At 36.8% G+C, this 22324-nt stretch overlaps 1 protein-coding gene across 1 annotated transcript in view; it reads right to left on the reverse strand.

Annotated features, from left to right (window-relative positions):
• Positions 1-7568: 7568 nt before the first annotated feature.
• LOC121381716 (partner of bursicon-like) overlaps positions 7569-22324 on the reverse strand; it is a 29883-nt gene continuing 15127 nt past the window's right edge. The window contains exons 2-3 of the mRNA XM_041511063.1: positions 8608-8851; positions 7569-7718 (exon numbers count right to left, since the gene is read on the reverse strand). Coding sequence (XP_041366997.1) covers positions 7569-7718; positions 8608-8851 — 394 coding nt within the window. The remainder of the gene's footprint in view (positions 7719-8607; positions 8852-22324) is intronic.

The following is a 22324-nucleotide window of genomic DNA, read 5'->3' on the forward strand; positions in this document are numbered from 1 at the left end:
AAAAGTGTAGCCCATGAAGTGGCGACAGCGGGTTTCCTCTCAATATCTGTGTGGTCCTTAACCATATGTCTAACGCCATATAACCGTAAACAATCCATATCTTATATGCACACACATATATAGATATAGATATATTTAGAATGTTCAGTATATTAATATCTGTACAGGGCGGTCAGTAGTTAGGTGAGATTTATGATTAGCACATGCTTGGATCGTAATTAGATAGCACGAAAATAAAGCAAAATGTCATTACTGCAAGCAAAATTAATGTGATCAAGACAGAAATAAACTACAGCTAGAAACAATTTAAGTTAATGCTTTCGTGGACTGGGAGAGAATCGCGTTTTGAAAGCGCACGAACATACCAGTTCCTGAATAAACTACTGTTTTTGAGATTTGAGCAAAAGTGGGTAAACTTTGAAATAGTTTAGCTGGGTATAAGTAATTTCGTTCAGATGGTTTATTTGTTTATTTATTTTTAATTGATTTTATGCTGTATGACAACGAACATGCGAGAATACGCGCGATGAAAGAATTGACTCGACGTCATAAACCAATAAAACACAAAAAAACATTTCTTTTTGTATCCTAAAATAATCTTTATTATCTGCAGATAAAGACTACAATTTGACACAACATCAATAAACTCGCAACAACAAACTAACTGTACATGGTATATCCATTTCATATTTTACCATTATTCAATGATTCTAGATCGTTACTTTTCGCGTTAATATTCAATTTTCTTTTTAAGAAATATCAAAAGTTGCCATAGAAACATGCATCTGTGTGTAATTGATTGTGTTTTACACTTCTTCCACATAAAGACACAGCATTAGATGTTTTTATAAGTAATAGCGCCCGAAGTGCAACATTTCGAAAGGTGGAAACTGTTTATTACAGAAATAATTATAGAACTTCATGTCGCATATGTATCAATAAAACTGATGTATTTAGCATATTAAATGTTTTGTTTTAAAACAAGTTATTGTCTGGTTGTCTGTTTGTCCGTCTGTTTATTCATTTCAATGCATTATGTTTTAAGGGACTGTTCTGAGTTTGCTGCCATTAAGATGTTGCCGACTAACAAAGACGTTTTTACTACTTTAATTATATATATATTTTTCTGCATAACATGGCAATGACTGTTTATTAAATGTGTTACTGAAAACGTCATCACAGTTGTACTGATTATAATGAGCTCCGTGCCGGTACTTACCATAGTTTGACACTCAATAGCCGATGTATTTTTCGTGCTGGGGTGTCGTTAAGCATCTATTCTATTCTATTCTATTCTATTCTATTCTGTCCTGTACTAGTTTTGATTTAGTAGACGTCTGGGAGTGGCAGTCCTCTTTTGGCGGTTCACGGGAGATGAACTATCCAGTAAAGGATCTCATCGGGAGTGGCTGTCTTCCTATAGACGAGACACTAAAGATTAATTTGGCCAAATTCCCATTCGACTAGACGGTCATAACCATGTATTACGGTTTTGTTGTTTAAAGTTTTACTAGGTGAAAATTTATTTTATTACCTCATAATATACACACACACACACACACACACACACACACACACACACACACACACACACACACATACATAGATACATATATATATATACATATATATATATATATATATATATATATATATATATATATATATATATTCATTCATACCTTCGAAACTATTGGGGGTTCAAATCTAATTTGGGCTACTTACAAACGGTAGGTCGATCAAATACACAATCGATGTACAGACTGCTTTTCAAATAATACAATATATATAGTATGTAATTTTAGTCGTAACAAAATTTTGTTAGTTAAAACATTTTACAATGGCAAGAAACTCAGATTAGTCCCTTTCACATGGTCAAACACAAATCAACATTTTCTAATCTACCCTCAGCAACTGCAAATCTGATTGGAACCATACACAAGACTCTCATTACTATTTCTTATTAGTGACGTCACCGTTAAGATTTCCCAAATAACCTTAACTCCACTACAACGATCTGACAAAAGCCAATAACATTGCTCGTGCAGATGACATTTAAATCGAACAGTCTAAACATCTCGGGGGAGGAGGATGAGCCTATCCATAGAAATTTGACAGCTTGTGAAAACAAAATCTGTTTACATCTACCTCTTCTTGGCCGTTGCGTATTTAATAAGATGCGACAGAGACAGGTCGAGTGAAAATAATTAAGACTAAAAGCACCGTGGGTGACCGACAAACTGGTAAAAACGGAAGTCGAATTAAAGTACAACGAGAATTGGGTCATCTGCAAATAAAAGGGTGGACGCAGGACTGAATTTTGATTCTTTTTGTGATATAATTATAATAGTTTTATGTATTGATGAAATGAAACTTCGATTTTGTACCGAGATTGCAGATGTTCAACTTTGTGTTTGTTTAGCATGAAAATAAACACTGATCGCTATATTCTTTGATTTATTACATTTTGTAGATATTGTTATAAGAATGTATCTTTTTAATTTTGAGAGAGTACGTATGTCTGAACGATAGGTTACATGGGCTATACATAACAAAACCAGAATAATAAACAATATTTTACAGTATTATTTAAATGCGAGACTCGTTTTTCATGTCGTCAAAACGTTCCATTTTTGTCTTGTTTTGAGGATGTATTTGTTCTTGTGTGAGTGTGCGTACGTACGTGGATTATTGTTTCTATATATATTCACGTGTGGGTCTAAGTGTGTGTGTGTGTGTGTGTGTGTGTGTGTGTATGTGTGTGTGTGTGTGTATCTATACATCTGTGTGTGTGCGTGCGTGTGTATTGTTTCTAAAAAAAACATTCTTGGAGCCAATTCTTGTGTTATAAAATTTCCGATTTACACAACAGTCGAGGTAGAGTACATGCGAGATTTTGTATCAACTAATGATCAATTAGAAAATAAATGTTTTAAATGTTCAGACACCCCGAAACAACAACCCTGCGGTAATTATATTGTTACGTAAATAACATTATATTCTTTAAAGTGTAGCCATTAACCAAACAAGGACGGACAAAAAATTAAAGCTTTCTTACAAACAAACGAATGCTTTAAAAATGTAGGAGAAAAATAACAACAACAAACATAATAATTAAAGAAGCTGATATAGAGGGAGCAGTAATTGTAATGAAGTCTGGTTTCTATAAAAGAAAAATGAAGACATGATCAATATTCAGACACTTATAAACAAATTCCGCAGAATACTGATGCCAAAATAATATCGAATCTTAAACAATTTATTAGTTCAGGCATAACGAATCTATCAAATCAGAAGGAAAGTATATAACATAATGCAACTATAAAACAAACAAAAAATGTATTTGGCTTACCAAGAAATGCACAAATCGGATAAAATGAACAAAAGTCGGAATATATAAAATTGTTCCCCCAAAACGTAAAATTCAGAACCAATATACGCTGAATCAACATATGTTACATGTAGGCATCGACTTGGTAATATAGGTACTATACTAAAACCTTTCATTCAGCATGCCAGTAATATTATAGATATTGTGATATAACCTTTCATTAAGCATGTCAGTAATATTATAGATATTGTGCTAAAACCTTTCATTCAGCATATCAGTACTATTATAGATATTGTGCTACAACCTTTCATTAAGCATCATAATATTATAGATATTGTGTTATAACCTTTCATTCAGCATATCAGTAATATTATAGATATTGTGTTATAACCTTTCATTCAGCATATCAGTAATATTATAGATATTGTGTTATAACCTTTCATTCAGCATATCAATGATATTATAGATATTGTGCTATAACCTTTCATTTAGCATATCAGTGATATTATAGATATTGTGTTAAAACCTGTCATTAAGCATATCAGTGATATTGTGCTAAAACGTTTCATTCAGCATATCAATACTATTATAGATATTGTGCTAAAACCTTTTATTCAGCACATCAGTAATATTATAGATATTGTGTTAAAACTTGTCATTAAGCATATCAGTGATATTATAGATATTGTACTAAAACGTTTCATTCAGCATATCAGTAATATTATAGATATTATGCTCAAATCTTTCATACAGCATATAAGTAATATTACAAATATTGTGCTAGAATCTTTCATACAGCATATCAGTAATATTATAAATAGTTCTGAAACCTTTCATTCAACATATCAGTAATATTATAGATATTGTGATAAAACATTTCATTCAACATATCTACAGTCATGTCAAAGATGCCCTCGATTTTGAAACTTCATTCCTAAAGAGGTATCATATAAAACACTTTTTGTTATATATATTTGATACTGTGTCACTCTATTGTAACGCTGGCATGACCGTGGTAAAGAAGCTATTGATACCTTCTAATTCAATGGCAATTCCCTGCCTCAAACATAGGGCAGAGCAACGGCAACACACGTTACTTTAGTTCTGGCATACTTGGAATAAACTCTATACACCAAAATTAGAAATTAATTTAACACGGAACACAATCAAGCAATTAAAAAATAAGGGGCAACGATATTTAAATGATCGCTTTATATTTTGGGATCAGTCAAAACAAAACATGGACACAACAGACACTATCCTTTAAAACCTGCAGAAAAATATAAAATTCACAATGGAAAACAGTAAAGAAAAACTTCCATTCGTTAACTTATTGGTAATTAAAAACACAAATAACATAATTAGTACAGATGCATTTTATAAACCAACAGACGCCAAAAATACCATCATTTCTTTAGTTCTCACGAACGACACACAAAAGTTAATTTACCATATGTTATTGCCAGGCCCATTTGTACCATAGTATCGAACCCAGAAGTAAGACTAATCTGATTACATAAACTAACACTATAAATCAGGAGCTTTCCTATGCAAATAATCAACGCAAGCATTAAAACGTTTATAATCAAGACCAAGCGCCTGTTGGAAATAATACACCCAAAATTAACCAGATATAATACCCGCTGTTACTACACAATGTCATAACTCCAACAATGCTTCATTATTTCAAAAAGTCAGTTGGGATATTTTGCAACAAGCGACACTATAAAGAAAATTCTAACTAAATTAACAATAGTTAAAAGTAAAGGACAACTGTAATTATAAAGAATATGCTAACAAATGCAAAATATTCCAAACAAGACACAGACCCCAGAATTATAAAATGTAAAGACCAACTGCAATCATAAAGAAGATGCTGACAAAGACAAACTATTCAGAACAAGACATAGATCCCAGAATTATAAAATGTAAAGACCAACTGCAATCATAAAGAAGATGCTGACAAAGGCAAACTATTCAGAACAAGACATAGACCCCAGAATTATAAAATGTAAAGACCAACTGCAATCATAAAGAAGATGCTGATAAAGGCAAAATATTCAGAACAAGACACAGACCCCAGAATTACAAAATGTAAAGACCAACTGCAAACTTAAAGAAGATGCTGACAAAGGCAAAATATTCAGAACAAGACATAGACTCCAGAATTGTAAAATGTAAAGACCAACTGCAAACTTAAAGAAGATGCTGACAAAGGCAAAATATTCAGAACAAAATACAGCCCCCGGAATTACAAAATGTAAAGACCCACGGTGTGGTACTTGTGAATACTTGCCAGAAGGTTCAACAATTAATAAAAATGCAAAAGAATCGTGAGGAGCAGTATGACTTCTATCAACAAATATAATTTATGATGAAATTTACAAACTGTGATGAATGTGATATCGGACAGTCAGTTTCTCTCCGAAACAGAGTACAGAAACCTGTATGTTTCCAAACAGATTCCTTCTTGTGCGGCTGATAATTTTAAGATATTTCCAATATACAAAGCTTTACAAATCAAGGACGGAGAAGTTAGCACTTGTGTCCATGACAGGCGTGCGCTACCACAGCTTGTTCTGGATGTGCACGTTAAACCCTATGACCTGACCTGACCAGAACAAAATGTTACTTTAAAGAAATGCATTTCATTAAGCTGTTTATTCCTCCATTGAATCGAAAGTTGGCATATGATAATGCCAATTGCGTACTTGTCACATTTTAGTTACATTGTTTATTTGTAGTAATTCTCCATGTTACAATGTTTGTTTGTTGATGTCTCCATAGTTTTATAGTTACGCATATGTACATAAATGTATAAATACTGTAATGAGGCTGAACTATGTATATCTTCGGATACCACAGATTACTGCCCAAATGGTATATCACTAAGGCCAATGAATTAACGAAATATTGCAGTAAAGTTATTTATTTACTTCTTAACCATTATTCACGATGTCAATAATTAGTATGGTGTTGTTGTTTGGAGATAAGTTACTAGTATATACCGTGTACATATGTTTCAACCAATATGGCTATGCTATACCAACCTAACCAAGCTACCTACGTTTGGACAAACAAAGGTCTACAGTACTAAGAATTTAGCTATATAGCTCTATATAGGTGATTGTAGGGATGTTATACTATCACATTACTAAATAAACAAGTGCCGTTATCATACTCATGGATGAACACCACACTATGTATAGTAAATAAAGCGTGACTTCACGCGAAGGTACATCTGTATACTGACTACATTTGGACGGGTATATAGGCTTTGGATACTAAAACTGAACACATTTGTTGCCTATAAAACTCATTTATCTGCCGAACCCCCCCCCCCCCCCCCCCCCCAACAATATATAGATTTTAAATAAAAGAAAAATCACCAATTGTAACAAATTAAGGTAAAAGGGTTTACAGTTTGCCATCATCCCTAACCTCACTTTACAAAAACTAAAACAAATACAACCTACAATATAATTTGAATTGATAACTATTATAAATAAAATATTTATTATATAGTGAATACTTTTTCCATTAATGTATGCTACATCGAGCTAAAAACATTTAATAGCAACAAACATATAGTGTTCTTTACTGCGGTTAATCGGACCTAGTGGGCAAGCGATTAAGATCGTGGGCTGTCAAATGCCATGCGAATCGGAGCAGTAGGTTCGAATCCTGCCATTTGACACTGTGTTTTAAATAATACATTTATTAGTAAAAAGATAAAACTATCGATAATAACACGAGTCCCGTATTTTATGCTGTTATTCAATTCTAAAACCGCCGATGTTCGGTCAAATATGTAAATCCTGCTTAGACAGTGTCGCATCGCTGCTTACATATTTAAATAATGTGTTACAACAATGTTAGCTAAATAAGCAAAAAATGTTCCCGTAGAAACTTAGATGATGTATATCATACCCAATTAACGAGACACCTTAGAAGCAGGAATTTTGGCAAGAATACGATTGGCTATCACCTCTCAAAAGTACTTTGAGAAAAATGTTATGGGCCATTGGAAAATCGCTGGATCTATTCAAACGATGTCGTTTTGTTTTCCATATTTTCACAAACGAACAAGAATATATCCTCAATAGAGAGTTCGTATCTTGAATCTTGTTCAAAACGTGAAACTTCTTCCATTAGGCCAACATTACTTCAAATGCATCCAATCATTAACATCGTCTAGCGGTCACAAATTAGTGCATTTATCCAATTACAGCACTTGTTAGTTGGCGCACTGGAAACATGCGCATCCCTCCAGACCTTCTATATCTGCTGTTGGTGAGAGTCTTGGAACTCGCTCTCCCTCGAAGAAGCATTCGTCCAGAACAACTCGCCTTCTTACCAGGCGACTCTCTCGGCAACACCGACATTCCTAAAGAGGGAAAGAAAATCTCTGTAAAGGAATAGCCCCATTACATTTTAACAACGGAAGCTATTACGTGTATAATAAACTGATGGAAACAAATAAGGGAACGTGTGGCATTGTAGACAAACTATCATTGACTACTAGCATAGTAATGTCTGCATAACATACACATATCTAATGTGGGATTAAATACCACTGACAAGGTTAGACTTCCTGACACTATTGGTGAGGTTTTGACTGACGTCTCTAAAAGCTGTATCTAGTTTAAATAGTAACATAAATATTATGCCAACCCTTGTTTCTTTCCATCATTATATACACTTGCAACACTTGGACGTCTGAGTACGAGAACATTCCAGATGATGCCACATTTACCGATTAACAAACAGGAAACCTTTGTGCGTTAACGTCCTTTGATACACGTTTGAGACAAGCATTGGGGACCGGAATCCCATCTCTACAACAAGGGGACTGACAATGTTTTAGGAGAAAGGCAGATTTGTTTTGGGCAGATAATTTTAATACGTTTTATTGGGGGTAACATTGTAAAAGGGTCAAGTGCTTGCTGTTATCACTTGTTACGTTATTCTTTTGATACATCAGTCATGATCTGGAAATTACTATATGAAAGGACATATAGAAATCGATCCTTCAATACATAACAACTCAGATGAGCTCTGTACCACTGAGATAGACGCCTCTCCATCCAGAACATCATGGTATAAAAATAAATTCACCGCAGTCTTAGTAGAAAGAAAATTGAGACTTGGGGAAAAAAAAGAGAGTCAGTTATGTAGGTATCTTTAGTTTCAGTGCATGCAACGAGGAACTTGTCAAAAACATCCCTTCGACTCTGCATTGCGAAGTGATGCGTTGACAAACTGTTGTTACCTACCTTATTGAATCCGGGGTGATGTAAGACACTGGGTGTGACCTTGGACTCGCAGGTTCCCTCACACTTGTGCACCCGTATCCGTCCAATGCAGTTGACCATGACTTGTTGGCCATTGAGTTCTATGGACAAGTCCTTGACGATCTCCACGTCCGTGAGGTGGGTCTGGCAGTTGTCTTCCCAGCTGTTCGTCACCGCGAGGGATACGCTTATTATGAACAAGATCAGCTGTGTCTGTACCAACATACTAAAATAGAAGAAGGAATGATTTGTATTCTAAAGTTTGTATAACCTCTCTACTAGATCACATACATCAAGACATTTGATAATTCTAACACGTATTCTAGACAGGAAACCTGCAAAAACCCATTTCATTCGCTGCAAGGGACATATGTTTTTACAGTGTTTCATGAATGCATGTCATGACAGCTGTATATAGTATATTGAGCTTATCCTGTGCAAGTTGGGATTTCTTAAGTTAGCCCTGAGAGTGGTGCAAGAACGAGCATCTGATGGCGGACCACGGAAGCAATCACTACTTTATCTAAAACCTCCCTTTGACTCTGTCATGTACAGAGATACGATTTTGATATCAGAATAGTGAAACCCCTCGAAACCGGACCCTCTCGAAACCGGAATTATCTCGAATTATAACGAAAATCAACCATGAAAGGTACCATTTATTCATTTAATACTTAGAGGTAGGGGTTGTAGTACTGATATTTATGGGTCATAGTTTGGTTGATATATTATATATAATATCGTTAAACACAAATGTTAACATGGACGCCTATGGGATTTTATTTGGTATAGTACAACCCTGACTGTTAACATAGCTAGTGCAATATGCACACACTCAGGTTAGCCATGAGATGTGTAATCACCGTTACATATATGTCATATGACTGGGTACGGTTGGCAAATAACAATTAAGCAAATAAGAATTAAGCAATTAAAGATCAAATGACAGCTTTGTTATCCATAACAAACATATTTATAATTTGCTTCAAGGATCGACAAAACACTAAATTTAATCCACTGTCTTTCTATTGTTTGAATTTCAATTTGTTTTAAAACCGTTATTTCGCAAACTAAAGAGTTGGCAAAAGTTGACTTTTCGATGTCGAAAAAAATGTCAGTAGTGTTTCATTGCCATATCGATGTTCAATATGGACGTCCAGCTAAATTTCACCGTATTGAACTATCACTCGATGATACATTTAAAATCAGTAAGTTTTAAAAATATATAAGCAAACGATAACGTATCTCAAGTAAAGTATTCTTTATTTGATTATTAACTGTTGGATTCATCTTCAATACACATGTAAAGCCTAATGTGAGTAGGAGACCAGCGGAAATAAACAACACAAGGTTTTTGTATCAACGAAAAACCCCAACAAACCCCCCCCCCCCCCAAACAAAAAACCCCAACAAAACCCCCCAAAAACCCAACAACAACAACCTACCAAAAGCGGACACCTCTTAAAAAATAGACAAAAGTATTAGTCCCATGCATGTCCGGTTTAAAGAAGTTTCATATATATATATATATATATATATATATATATATATATATATATATATATATATATATATGCATTTTAAAACGTTCATTATTAATATTTCTTTTTACATTTTTATTAACCAAATATAACAAAAACAAAAATTATTACAAGAAAAAACAGATCTAGTCTTTGCTAGAGTACCTTAATTTATTATTGTGACATATAATCTTAGAGAGGAAACCCGCTACATTTATAAGTATGTACCATCTCAGGATAGCACGTACTACGGGCACTGATATACCAGACGTGGTACACTGGATGGAACGAGAAATAGCCCAATGGGCCCACCGACGGGGATCGATCCCAAACCGACAGCGCATTTTAGAACAAAGTAACAAAATACTTTCATTCCTTTTTAACAGTCGTTAAAAAGTGTGGACTCTAACCTGATGTGCTTTGGTAATAGCATCGACACCCCCTCGTGGATTTTCCCAGTCCCAACCAGTGCCCCACGACACGCATACCAAAGGACGTGGTATGTGCTGCTTGATATTGGAAAAGTGAATATAACATTTGTTTTGCTGTACTGATTTTCCTCTAAGACAATATGTCAGTATTATGAAATGTTTGACAACCAGTTCCCGATGATTAACAAATGAATGAGTTAGTGATGTCAAACAAAACAATTAGATATTTAAAATGTTTAGCAAAAATGGCTGATGGCAGAAACATTTGCAGAAGAGTCGCAGAATCAGGGCGATGCTGCCTTTGAAGGCACTGGCTGGTTGTACCTTCTAGGTGTTTGATTAGTACCAGTCAGGTGCTATATTATATATGAACACAGACAATATAGCGTAGCGTATGAGTGTTCAATCAACAGGTATTAATCAAACAATTTACATCTAGGAGCTCCAACCAGGACCCGAACGCCAGTTTGAAGGTTATTGGTCCTCGTAAAACATTGTATTACACTTGTGATACATGTTCAAGAGGGCAGTCGCTCGCTAGACTGATGTTTTGGTCCAACGTGCAATGAAAATAGTATAACAGAAGACTCCGATACCAGACAAACTTCTCGCGAGCGCTTGGCATCCTGAACACGTCATTGGCCATTCTAAGCTAGCCGTCGCCATTTTGAACTATACTTGTATAGGATTTGTATCCCTGTGATAAAGTAATCGCCTGAAGCGCGGTCAGTTTAAGATCGATCCCCGTCGGAGGGCCCATTGGGCTATTTCTCATTCCAACCAGTACACCACGACTAGTATATTAATGCCGTGGTATGTGCTATGCTGTCTGTGGGATGACGCATACAAAAGACCGCTTGCTGCTAATGGAAAAATGTAGCTCATTTCTCTAAGACTATTATTATGTGAAAATTACTAAAAATTTTACACCCAATAGCCGACGATCAATAAATTAATGTTCTCTAGTGTTGTTGTTATACAGCACTTTAATTTCGTTATACAACACTTTAAATACACCACCAAAAAGGGTAAAAGACACATACATATCCAACGATTATTGTAGCAATGTAGGATTTGTCAAAACTGTCAAACCTCCAGCAGGGATAGACTCCTTTACTGTAGGGGCGATACGTAGCTTGATGCGCGGTCGGTTTGGGATCGATCCCCGTTGGGCTATTGTTTGCTCCAGCCAGCGCACCACGACTGATACATCAAAGGCCGTGGTATGTGCTATCCTGTCTATGGGATGGTGCATATAAAAGATCCCTTGCTGCTAATGGAAAAGAGTAGCCCATGAAGTGGCGACAGCGGATTTTCTCTCTCCATATCTATGTGGTCCTTAACCATATGTCCGACGCCATATAACCGTAAATAAAATGTGCTGATTATGTCGTTAAATAAATCATTTCCTTCCTTCCTTACTTTTATTATAAGCACATACAAATTATATACCCGAAAGCCCCTTACTCATACTGACGTCTGTTTTATTCATGCGCCTAGTTTAGCGATGTCAATACTTCACTTGAAAATAATCTCACCACACCAAAAACTAATCTAAGAGAAGGTCGCACGGTTACAGAAGAAGACTACAATATATGCATTTTGAGTCGTTACAATCACCATAATGAACATAATGAAACATATTGGATTCGTCAAATTGACTATATACATGCAAGGACGGGACACTAAAGTTTGTTTTGTTTAACGACACTACAGGAACACACTGATTAATTACTCATCGGCTATTGGATGTCAAGGGACGCAGCCCAATGGCAAAGCGCTAACTTGACGCGCAGTCGGTTTAGGATCGATTCCCGTCGGTGGCTCTTCTATCCAGTACACCACGACTGGTATATCAAAGACCGTGGTATGTGTTATCCTGTATGTGGGATGGTGTTAATATAAAAGACCCCTTGCGTCTGATGGAAAATCTTTAGCGGGTTTCCACTCTAAGACTGTGTCAAAATCACCAAATGTTTGACATGAAATAGCCGATGATTAATAAATCAATATGATCTAGTGGTGTCTTTAAACAAAACAAACAAAGTGTTAACTTTATATACATTTAAGCTAGAAGAAAGGTGTAATTTAAAACACTTTATCCAACATGCGAACTGTGACGGAACATGCTCTTAATTTTGTTTTCGCCTGTGGCGATATTAATTGTTTTAGAGGGCCGTGTGCAGTTCCAATATGCACTTAAGCCCAGGTGGGCACTTTGTTACGTAATACATCCGCGCGACCGTGGTCGAGCTGTGCCTAATACACACCCAGCTCTGTGGCCAGTAGTTACGTAATACCTCCGCGAGTGCGGCTTTTACGACTGTGATTTTGGCGACTAGGCGTCAGCAAGTCTCACCATCTAAGAAAAATATGCCGGCTTGGTCGCTGTGGAAATATCACTTGATAGGGGGAGGACCGCGATGTGCCCCCAGGCGATATTCTGGTTTTGTAATAAATAGATAGGATTTAGAGATATCGGGGAGAAACATAGGAAGGCTGCAGGGGAAACGGACGTCGTCCACTGAACGAAATATATAAGTTCAGTCCGGACGTGGTAATTATATATTATTTCTGCTCTGTTGTATAACCTTGATGTGATTGATGTGACTTTAAATATTTTAATACTGTAATATACCAATGTTATTTAGACGGTGCTGCCGGCCATCTGACGCAGTAAACTGTAGGCTCACTGTCTAAATAATTATTAAAGCTTAGCTAGTCATCCTAGAGGACCTAGGTAAACTGTAGGTTATTGTCTTTATTGTGATAGGTACCAGTATTAATTCTGTGTTACAAGGTTACTGAATGAGTAGTTACGGGTTAATTAAAAATTAACCAGTTAGGAATAGAGTTGTAATTCCTTTATTAATTAAGTTCTCCTGGAAGCGTTTCTCAATTATCACACGGTGTGGGTGTGGTGTCACGGTGAAGTGATTAGAATATTGTATAAACTAGACACCTAGTGATTAACTAATTAAGTGATCAGTTCTGGGTTGTTACTATTTGTTGTTGTTAATTAACTACTGCGGCAGTACATTTGTCAGCGTAGGTTAATACAGATTCCAAAGTGTATTGTGTTTTTGTTGTGTTTTCTAGTGAATAAACGTGCTATAATAATATATACTTTATACAAGATCTTATCTCTGATCATACCTAGACGAGCCACGCGGGTTGAACTGCCCGTTACAGAGAGATCTAATAGATATACTGTTAGGAGAGATATTTGGATAATCGTGTTTCATTCAGTTACGGGTATTATAGGATCCCCGTGACAGGAGTGAAAATTGGGGCGCTCGTCCCGGATCTGAAACGGGACATACATATTTAAAAAAGTATTGTTTGTAAATGGGGGCTTTATAAATTATTTTTACAAATTTACTAGAAGTAGCAACGTTGTTCACTAGAAAATTAATTAATAATAAGTGCGTCATATCTAAACATGGATAAGAATTTGCTGGATAGGCCTACGCTCAGTGTAGTGGAGATTAAGCGAGCACGTAAGGCCGAGTTAGTCGAAATCGCAAGTGAGCGGGAAATTGATTTAACATCAGCTAAAACCTTAGGAGATATAGGGACAATTATTATCCAGGAAGGTTTTGGTGATAGGCCTGTTATGGAAGAAAGTGAGATTGTTCCAGAGATAGAGATAAATGACTTGAGTATCGAACAACAGTTATCTTTTAAAAAGCTTGAGTACGAAAGAGAAGAACGTGCATTAGATAGAGAGAGAGAGAGAGAGAGAGAGAGAGAGAGAGAGAGAGAGAGAGAGAGAGAGAGAGAGAGAGAGAAAGAGAGAGAGAGAGAGATAGAAGATAGAAGATAGAGATAGAGAGAGAGAGAGAGAGAGAGAGAGAGAGAGAGAGAGAGAGAGAGAGAGAGAGAGAGAGAGAGAGAGAGAGAGAGAGAGAGAGAGAGAGAGATAGGGATAGAGAATTCCAGTTAGCAAAATTAAAAGTGGAACATGAGTTAAAGTTGAATACTGAAGAAGTTAGACGGGAAGCCGGAAATGGGTTTAACATGTCGGAGGCTTATAGATCAGTGCCTGTATTTGATGACCAGGAGGTAGATATGTTCTTCCAACTTTTTGAACGGGCCGCTAAGCAGCTAAATTGGTCGCAGTCTAAGTGGACATTGTTAGCCGTGTCTAAGTTTAAGGGGAAGGCTAGCGTAGCTTATAATTCAATGAGTGATGAGCGAGCAAGTCAGTACGACCTAGTTAAGGCGGCAGTGTTGAGGGCTTATGAATTACGACCTGAGGATTATCGTTTGCGGTATAGCGAGTTGAGAAAAACGCAGGGTCAGTCTTATACTGAGTTTGTGGCTAAGAAGGCAGGGATGTTTGATAAATGGGTGGTGTCTCATCAGGCAGAGTCATATACCGAGTTACGGGAGTTGTTGATCTTACAGGACATTAAAAATGGATTACCAGTTAGCTTATGTATTCATTTAGAGGATCGTGATGTCAAAAGATAGAGGAGGCAGGCATAGTGGCAGATGATTACGTGTTAATACACAGAGCTCAGGCAGTACAGGGTAGCTCTTTACAACAGGATCATAAGAAGAAATTTCAGCCAGGTTTTTCCCGGGAAAGTAACTATCGAAGAGAGTCATCTAGTTGGTCAGCTAGTCAGGCAAGGAATGCACCTGGTGGGCAAAGTAAGGATAAGCCTGCATTATCAGCCAATGCACGAACTTTTCGTCCACATTGCAGTTACTGTAAAAAGGATAACCACCTTGTCGGGGACTGTTTTAAAAGGAAACGCGATAATGCGCAAGTGGTCGGTTTAGTGAGGTCAGCTCCGCTAGCGAGAGAGTTAATGGTTAGTCCATTGGCAGAGAAAGTAAACCCGTATGTGTCCACTGGTATGGTTTGTGATGTGAAACAAGAATTGAGTCCTAAGGAATATCAGTCTATCGAGATACCGGGTGTAATCAGTCACTTATAACGTCAAAGTGTTTAGCTGGTATAGAGAATTCAGATACAGGACGTAGTTTGGCGTTAACCTCAGTTACTGGAGAAAAAATGGTTGTCCGGTTACATAACGTTTTCTTGTGTTCGAAGTTTGTGACGGGACCAGTCGTTATGGGTGTTGTGAAGGACTTGCCTGTTGAAAACATAGGAGTTTTGTTGGGTAATGATTTGACTAGTCAGTGTTGTCAGCCGAAATGTGACCAATTGGTAATTAAAGACAGCCCTTTACCAATAGAAGAGAGTGAGGTTGATGAGATTAGATATCCTGCGCGTGTAAAGACTAGGGCTATGGCCAGAAGGGTAACACGAGACCCAGAGGATATTTGTGATTTATCTGATATGTGTGTGAGCCATGAAATTGGAGTGGATGAGGTTATCAGTAAAATGGTAGATAAGTCAACTGACGAACTAAATGTGGTGGAACCTGTTGACCTCCCGCAGAGGGTAAATGAACCAGTTGTGTTTGATAGAGGGGACTTACCTTGTAATAGACAAGAGTTAACTCTAGAGCAGGGGGCTGATCCAAATTTGTTGGCAGCTCGCACTACATTTTTAACTGAGGGAGTATTAATGAATAAGAGAGTTAGAGATAGGAGGTGGCAGGCGACCGAACTAGCTAGGAAGCAACTGAGCCATGCTCAGAGCAAAATAAAATCAGTGTTTGATAGGAAGGCTAGGAGTCGGGAATTTAAACCAGGGGATAAGGTGCTGCTGTACCTTCCCATTAAACGGGGTTCATTACAGAAAAGGTATTTCGGGCCCTATGTTGTGCACAAACGGGTTAACGAGACAGGGTATGTGATAAACACTCCTGATAGGGTTAGGAAAAGTAGGTATTGTCACATCAATTTGCTAAAAGGTTATTTTGACAGACTGCCGATAGTTCCAGAGTTACCGGTCCAAATTGAGAGTCACTCAATTTCCTGCGATGACGTCAAGACGGCAGAGATCAAATTAACCAACAGCCAGATTCTAGCAGACTTGAACCCCCAGCGAGAAAAGTTGACTACGCTGATACAAGAGAATGTTTCCATTTGTCAGGACCAACGGTTATCAATACCTTAAGCCAGGATGCTACACCGATTCGACAGCATGCCTATCGGAGAAAAGCTGGAAAACGTGCGACACGGAAAAAGAAGGAAACGAAGTTCCAGTGGTCAGATGAATGCGAGAAGTCATTAAATCCGTCTCAAGCAGATGCGCTCCTCGTCTCCCGTGATGGCAGCACCAGACTACCGAATGCCTTTCAAGCTAGCTGTGGATGCCAGTGACGTGGGAGCTGGAGCTGTGCTGTTCCAAGAAGACGAAGACGGACTGGACCATCCTAATGAAAGCCTCCAACCAGAGAGTTTGAGATGGAGTCTTCTTCTGCAGGAATTCCCAATTACCATTGAACATATCAAGGGCACTTCTAATGTAATCGCTGATGCCCTGTCCCGAAGTTGAACGTTTTGATAATGTGTTGACATTCTTGATTTCTGTTTTGTTTTTATATATTTTATTTGTATACCAGGGACTCAGAGACTGAGTGTGATTACTGGTAGTCACTTTATTATTATGTGTTGTAAATACCCGGATACGTGGGTTAACGCACCTTTTGTTTTAATGTAGTATATTTCCCTATTCCTAGAGTAGGGGAAATATCCTTTTTGAGGTGGGGGTGTGTGACGGAACATGCTCTTAATTTTGTTTTCGCCTGTGGCGATATTAATTGTTTTAGAGGGCCGTGTGCAGTTCCAATATGCACTTAAGCCCAAGTGGGCACTTTGTTACGTAATACCTCCGCGCGACCGTGGTCGAGCTGTGCCTAATACACACCCAGCCCAGGTGCGGGGGCCATGTGGCCAGTAGTTACGTAATACCTCCGCGAGTGCGGCTTTTACGACTGTGATTTTGGCGACTAGGCGTCAGCAAGTCTGGCCATCTAAAAAAAATATGCCGGCTTGGTCGCTGTGGATATATCACTTTATAGGGGGAGGACCGCGATGTGCCCCCAGGCGATATTCTGGTTTTGTAATAAATAGATAGGATTTAGAGATATCGGGGAGAAACATAGGAAGGCTGCAGGGGAAACGGACGTCGTCCACTGAACGAAATATATAAGTTCAGTCCGGACGTGGTAATTATATATTATTTCTGCTCTGTTGTATAACCTTGATGTGATTGATGTGAATTTAAATATTTTAATACTGTAATATACCAATGTTATTTAGACGGTGCTGTCTAAATAATTATTAAAGCTTAGCCAGTCATCCTACAGGTTATTGTCTTTATTGTGATAGGTACCAGTATTAATTCTGTGTTACAAGGTTACTGAATGAGTAGTTAAGGGTTAATTAAAAATTAACCAGTTAGGAATAGAGTTGTAATTCCTTTATTAATTAAGTTCTCCTGGAAGCGTTTCTCAATTATCACACGTGTGGGTGTTGTGTCACGGTGAAGTGATTAGAATATTGTATAAACTAGACACCTAGTGATTAACTAATTAAGTGATCAGTTCTGGGTTGTTACTATTTGTTGTTGTTAATTAACTACTGCGGCAGTACATTTGTCAGCGTAGGTTAATACAGATTCCAAAGTGTATTGTGGTTTTGTTGTGTTTTTTAGTGAACTAAACGTGCTATAATAAAATACACTTTATACAAGATCTTATCTCTGATCATACCTAGCCGAGCCACGCGGGTTGAACTGCCCGTTACAGAGAGATCTAATAGATATACAGTTAGGAGAGCTATTTGGATAATCGTGTTTCATTCAGTTACGGGTATTATAGGATCCCCGTGACACGAACTATATATGATGGTACGCAAATACAAATATTAAACTACAATTTGCAGATATCGGCAAAATAAGAAAACATTAAATGTGTACCAAAAATAACTAAATATCAAAATGTATGGTTTAATAATTATAAAAACCCACCTTTATTCGTTACTTTTGGTTGTTATTCGTTCATTGGTATGATTTATTTCTGTATGAGAATTACAAAGCCTACTGGGAAAGTCCAAAGAGTACAGCCAGCTTTGAAAATCCCATTATCTTCTTATTAAGTTTTTTCCCCCTATCTAATTTTCTTTGAATATGATTACAAATTATATCTGGAAAATGATTATGTCAACCAGTGGGATACCAACCAGATATTACATTGATAGATCGATTAATTGTCTTAACAATTTTTTTTTTTAACACAAACATATACAGCAGTGATACAGAGAAGGATTCGTGATGATAGTATTAAACCAAATGACATCCAACTAGATCAAAGTTTGAGATGCACCAAACTTTTGATAGAGCAGTGAATACCACAAGTCCGGCTGTTGGTGATAAATGTGACAATTTGTTGTCAAAATATTTAGTTTCATCTAGGCAATAAATGCAAGCAATGTTATTTTATATAGTACCACTGTGTTAAATAGTCTTGTGCTTAAAACATGCATGGGGTACCTGTAACACTACATACTACAATGTTGTGCGAAACTAGGGGTGTTGAAAAACCCCAACATCCGGTTATATTGAAAATGAGCCATGAAAGGTTCCACTTTCTTTAGTTAATACTTTGAGGGAAGGGTTTGTAACACTGCTGTTTTAGGGTTGATATATTATTATAGTGTTTTAAACCACATTGTCGCCTATGGGATTTTATTTGGTATAGTATAACCGGACGATGTCTTACACTAATGCGTCAGGTGATTTTTGTTATAAATGTTTTTGTACGCTGCCATATTAATTAATAGTAATTAGTTGAAACCTAAAACAAAGAGAGCACATTTTCTACTTTAGCTAGTGAAAGAATAACCCACTGCCATCATAGCATGTATATTCTTATCAGCCAGCAGTAAAACGTTTATGTATTTGCCAATATGACAGCACGTACCACGGTTTTTGATTACCAGGTATTACTAGTTTCGAAAACTCAATGGGAAAGCCTGGACCGCACTTACGACCATCGGATCCGTCATTGAAGTGCAATAGGGTGTACACCACCAAATCAATTCCTATTGATGATAATAGTAACATGTGGCTAACACTGAAATATGCAACGTTTAATCAACAGATGCACCATGGATATAAATACTACAACCCATCACTAGTAAAGTAACTCAGGAAAAATAGTTAAACTGTTAGTTTCAGAGATAATGGAAATCGTTTGTTACAACACTAGTTCCGCACAAACATAAAATGTCACCCTATGTTATAGCACCCCATACACCATGCAAAAACAACAGTAGAGGATACACTGATACTAGTTCAAACTAAATTACTAAATTAGTGTGTGACAAGTGGCCTTATTTAATGCGACATTCAAAGTTAAATGCACTTCGACATGTTTTAAACTGATAAGGTCTTTTTAATTACTAAAATTAACGAAATGTCATAGTGGCAAACTTAGTATATTCAAGTTAAACAAGAATTGAAATAGAACTCTCAAGCATGAATAACACTAATTACACTTTAAACATCAAAACTGATAAGAAGGATAAATAACAATTAACTAAAACCTGCCAACATCATCAATCAGCCGAACCAGCTAATAAATGGGATACAGAATATAATTTACAATACGTCTTAAGGGCGAATCCGATCTACCAACAACAATAAAAATATAATACGTAACACACATGCCATAAGCTTCTTAAAACTATTAGGGCATAACGAAATAGTAGACAATTAAAACGTATAACAATCAAATATCCACTTAGCTGCATACGTAACCGACTCGAGTCGGGTCACATATAAACCTGGTACAGCTCAGATCCAGACTCACACATCTGACTGAGAAATAAACCTTATTCTACGGCCAAGTGAATACATCAAAATCTACCTTATTCTACAGAAAAGCGAGTACATCAAAATCTATCTGACTACAGCGAAGCGACTACAACACAATCTACGTGACTCTGCAACCAGCCAATAATAGAACGAGCACAGTCTTGCGAAAATTAACTCTTTCTAATCAAGATTTGACAGAAATAGAATCTACAGAACTGTTGGACCAACAGAAATGCACCAATATTCGTGTCAAGGAAAACCCAAAATCCGGACGACTAGCTTAACACGGAATTCTACACAACGGAACTTCCCAAGCGACACGGTCTGTCATAACGGTAAGTGGTTATTTGGCAAAAGAAATTGTGAATGTCATGTAAATCTATGTCCATTACAAATGTTCTGTTTAAAATGTTCTAATCTAAATGCTCATTCAGATGTAAACCACATAAATTGTCATAAATACTCCAAACATCATACTCAAGTCAACAACATTTCTAAACCTAAACGCAAATCAGATAAACAAAGAGAAAGGGACAATATTAGAAAATCTCAGTACGAATTTCGAAAATTTTGTGCTAGGCAACTACCATTTTCTAACTTAGGTGCTAACGCTTTCACTAGCGTTGTCAACTTAAATAGCGCACTAAAACAAGAACTCGATGTTCTTATGGCCAAACAAAAGTCCAATACGGAAATAAACCAAGCCAGAAATCATTTTATCAAAACAACCAACGATTTGACAGAAGCACAACTAACCATCCAGAACCAATCTAAGGAAATCAGTTCACTAAAAGCACAGCTAGAACAAACCCGTACAAATACAAAAGAACTCCAAGAGTCTAAAAAGGATGTAGCGTTGTTACAAAGTATAATAAATATTTTGACAGAAGACTTAAAAAGATTCTCGTAACAGTAATGCAAATAATGAAGAGTATAATAAAATTGTGTGTCATGAAATGCAAACAGACATTGATGCTTTACATCAACAATCAACCAGTTATTACGATAAGCTTGTTCAACAAAACACTGAGTTAGGAAATCTTAGACGGGAAAATTATGAACTAGTTCAAAGACTAAATACATTGAGTAATACAACGGTAAATAACGACTCATTTGATTATTAAATGTTTTTCGGAATAAATAATATAAACAGTAAACGTATTAATTTTCAATAAATACATAATCTCTTGATACCTAAGCTTAGAAAGTAAGCTTGATATTCACATAGCCAAAACCATGTATACGTTTATACAGACGACAGCACCATCAGCATCAGTGCCTGGATTCGAACTCGAGATAAACAGCCTGTCAACTACAACTGCTTCAGACGACATCAATGTTAACCAACTGACTCAACGAGATTACTATACAAGCGAAAAACTTGTCTAATAGATGAAACAGATTATTTGTGATACCACATTTCGGACGCGGGACAACTATTTCAAGCACTGTATACAAACTACCTTAACAAGTTTATTCGCTAGACACGAGGACGTGTCATTTCTTTCGGGCGGTGGATAACTGTCACAGTGCTAAATTTCAACTTTATAACAATACGGATTATATCTTTATTTTTACAAGTGCATTACTTACAGTTAGTTAAATGATAATCTGACTTCTGCCATAGTATCCACTTAGAGACATGCCAATCAAACCAATTAGTGTCAAGCACTAATTAAATATGTAACGAGCAATATAATACAATGCAATTTAATTGTTGCCACGGGTATTGCAGGCGTCTGAACGAGTACACCTTGACAACAGTATATTACATAGACACGAGTTTAGTGTGCGTCGTGTAAATAAGGATAATGTACCCATGAAAGACAGACTTGGGGAGAACAGATACTGTTCACATGCTTTGAAGTTCTACCACAAAGCACAAACTCTACTGGAAGATCCGAGAGACAGTTTTGTAACATAAGCATATCGGGAGACCTGTGTGTTATTCACCCAAGAGCTCTGACTTGTATATTATCTGTATCACCATGTTGTTAACTTGT

The sequence above is a fragment of the Gigantopelta aegis genome, chromosome 9 (genome assembly GCF_016097555.1).
Source record: "Gigantopelta aegis isolate Gae_Host chromosome 9, Gae_host_genome, whole genome shotgun sequence".
NCBI lineage: Eukaryota > Metazoa > Mollusca > Gastropoda > Neomphalida > Peltospiridae > Gigantopelta > Gigantopelta aegis.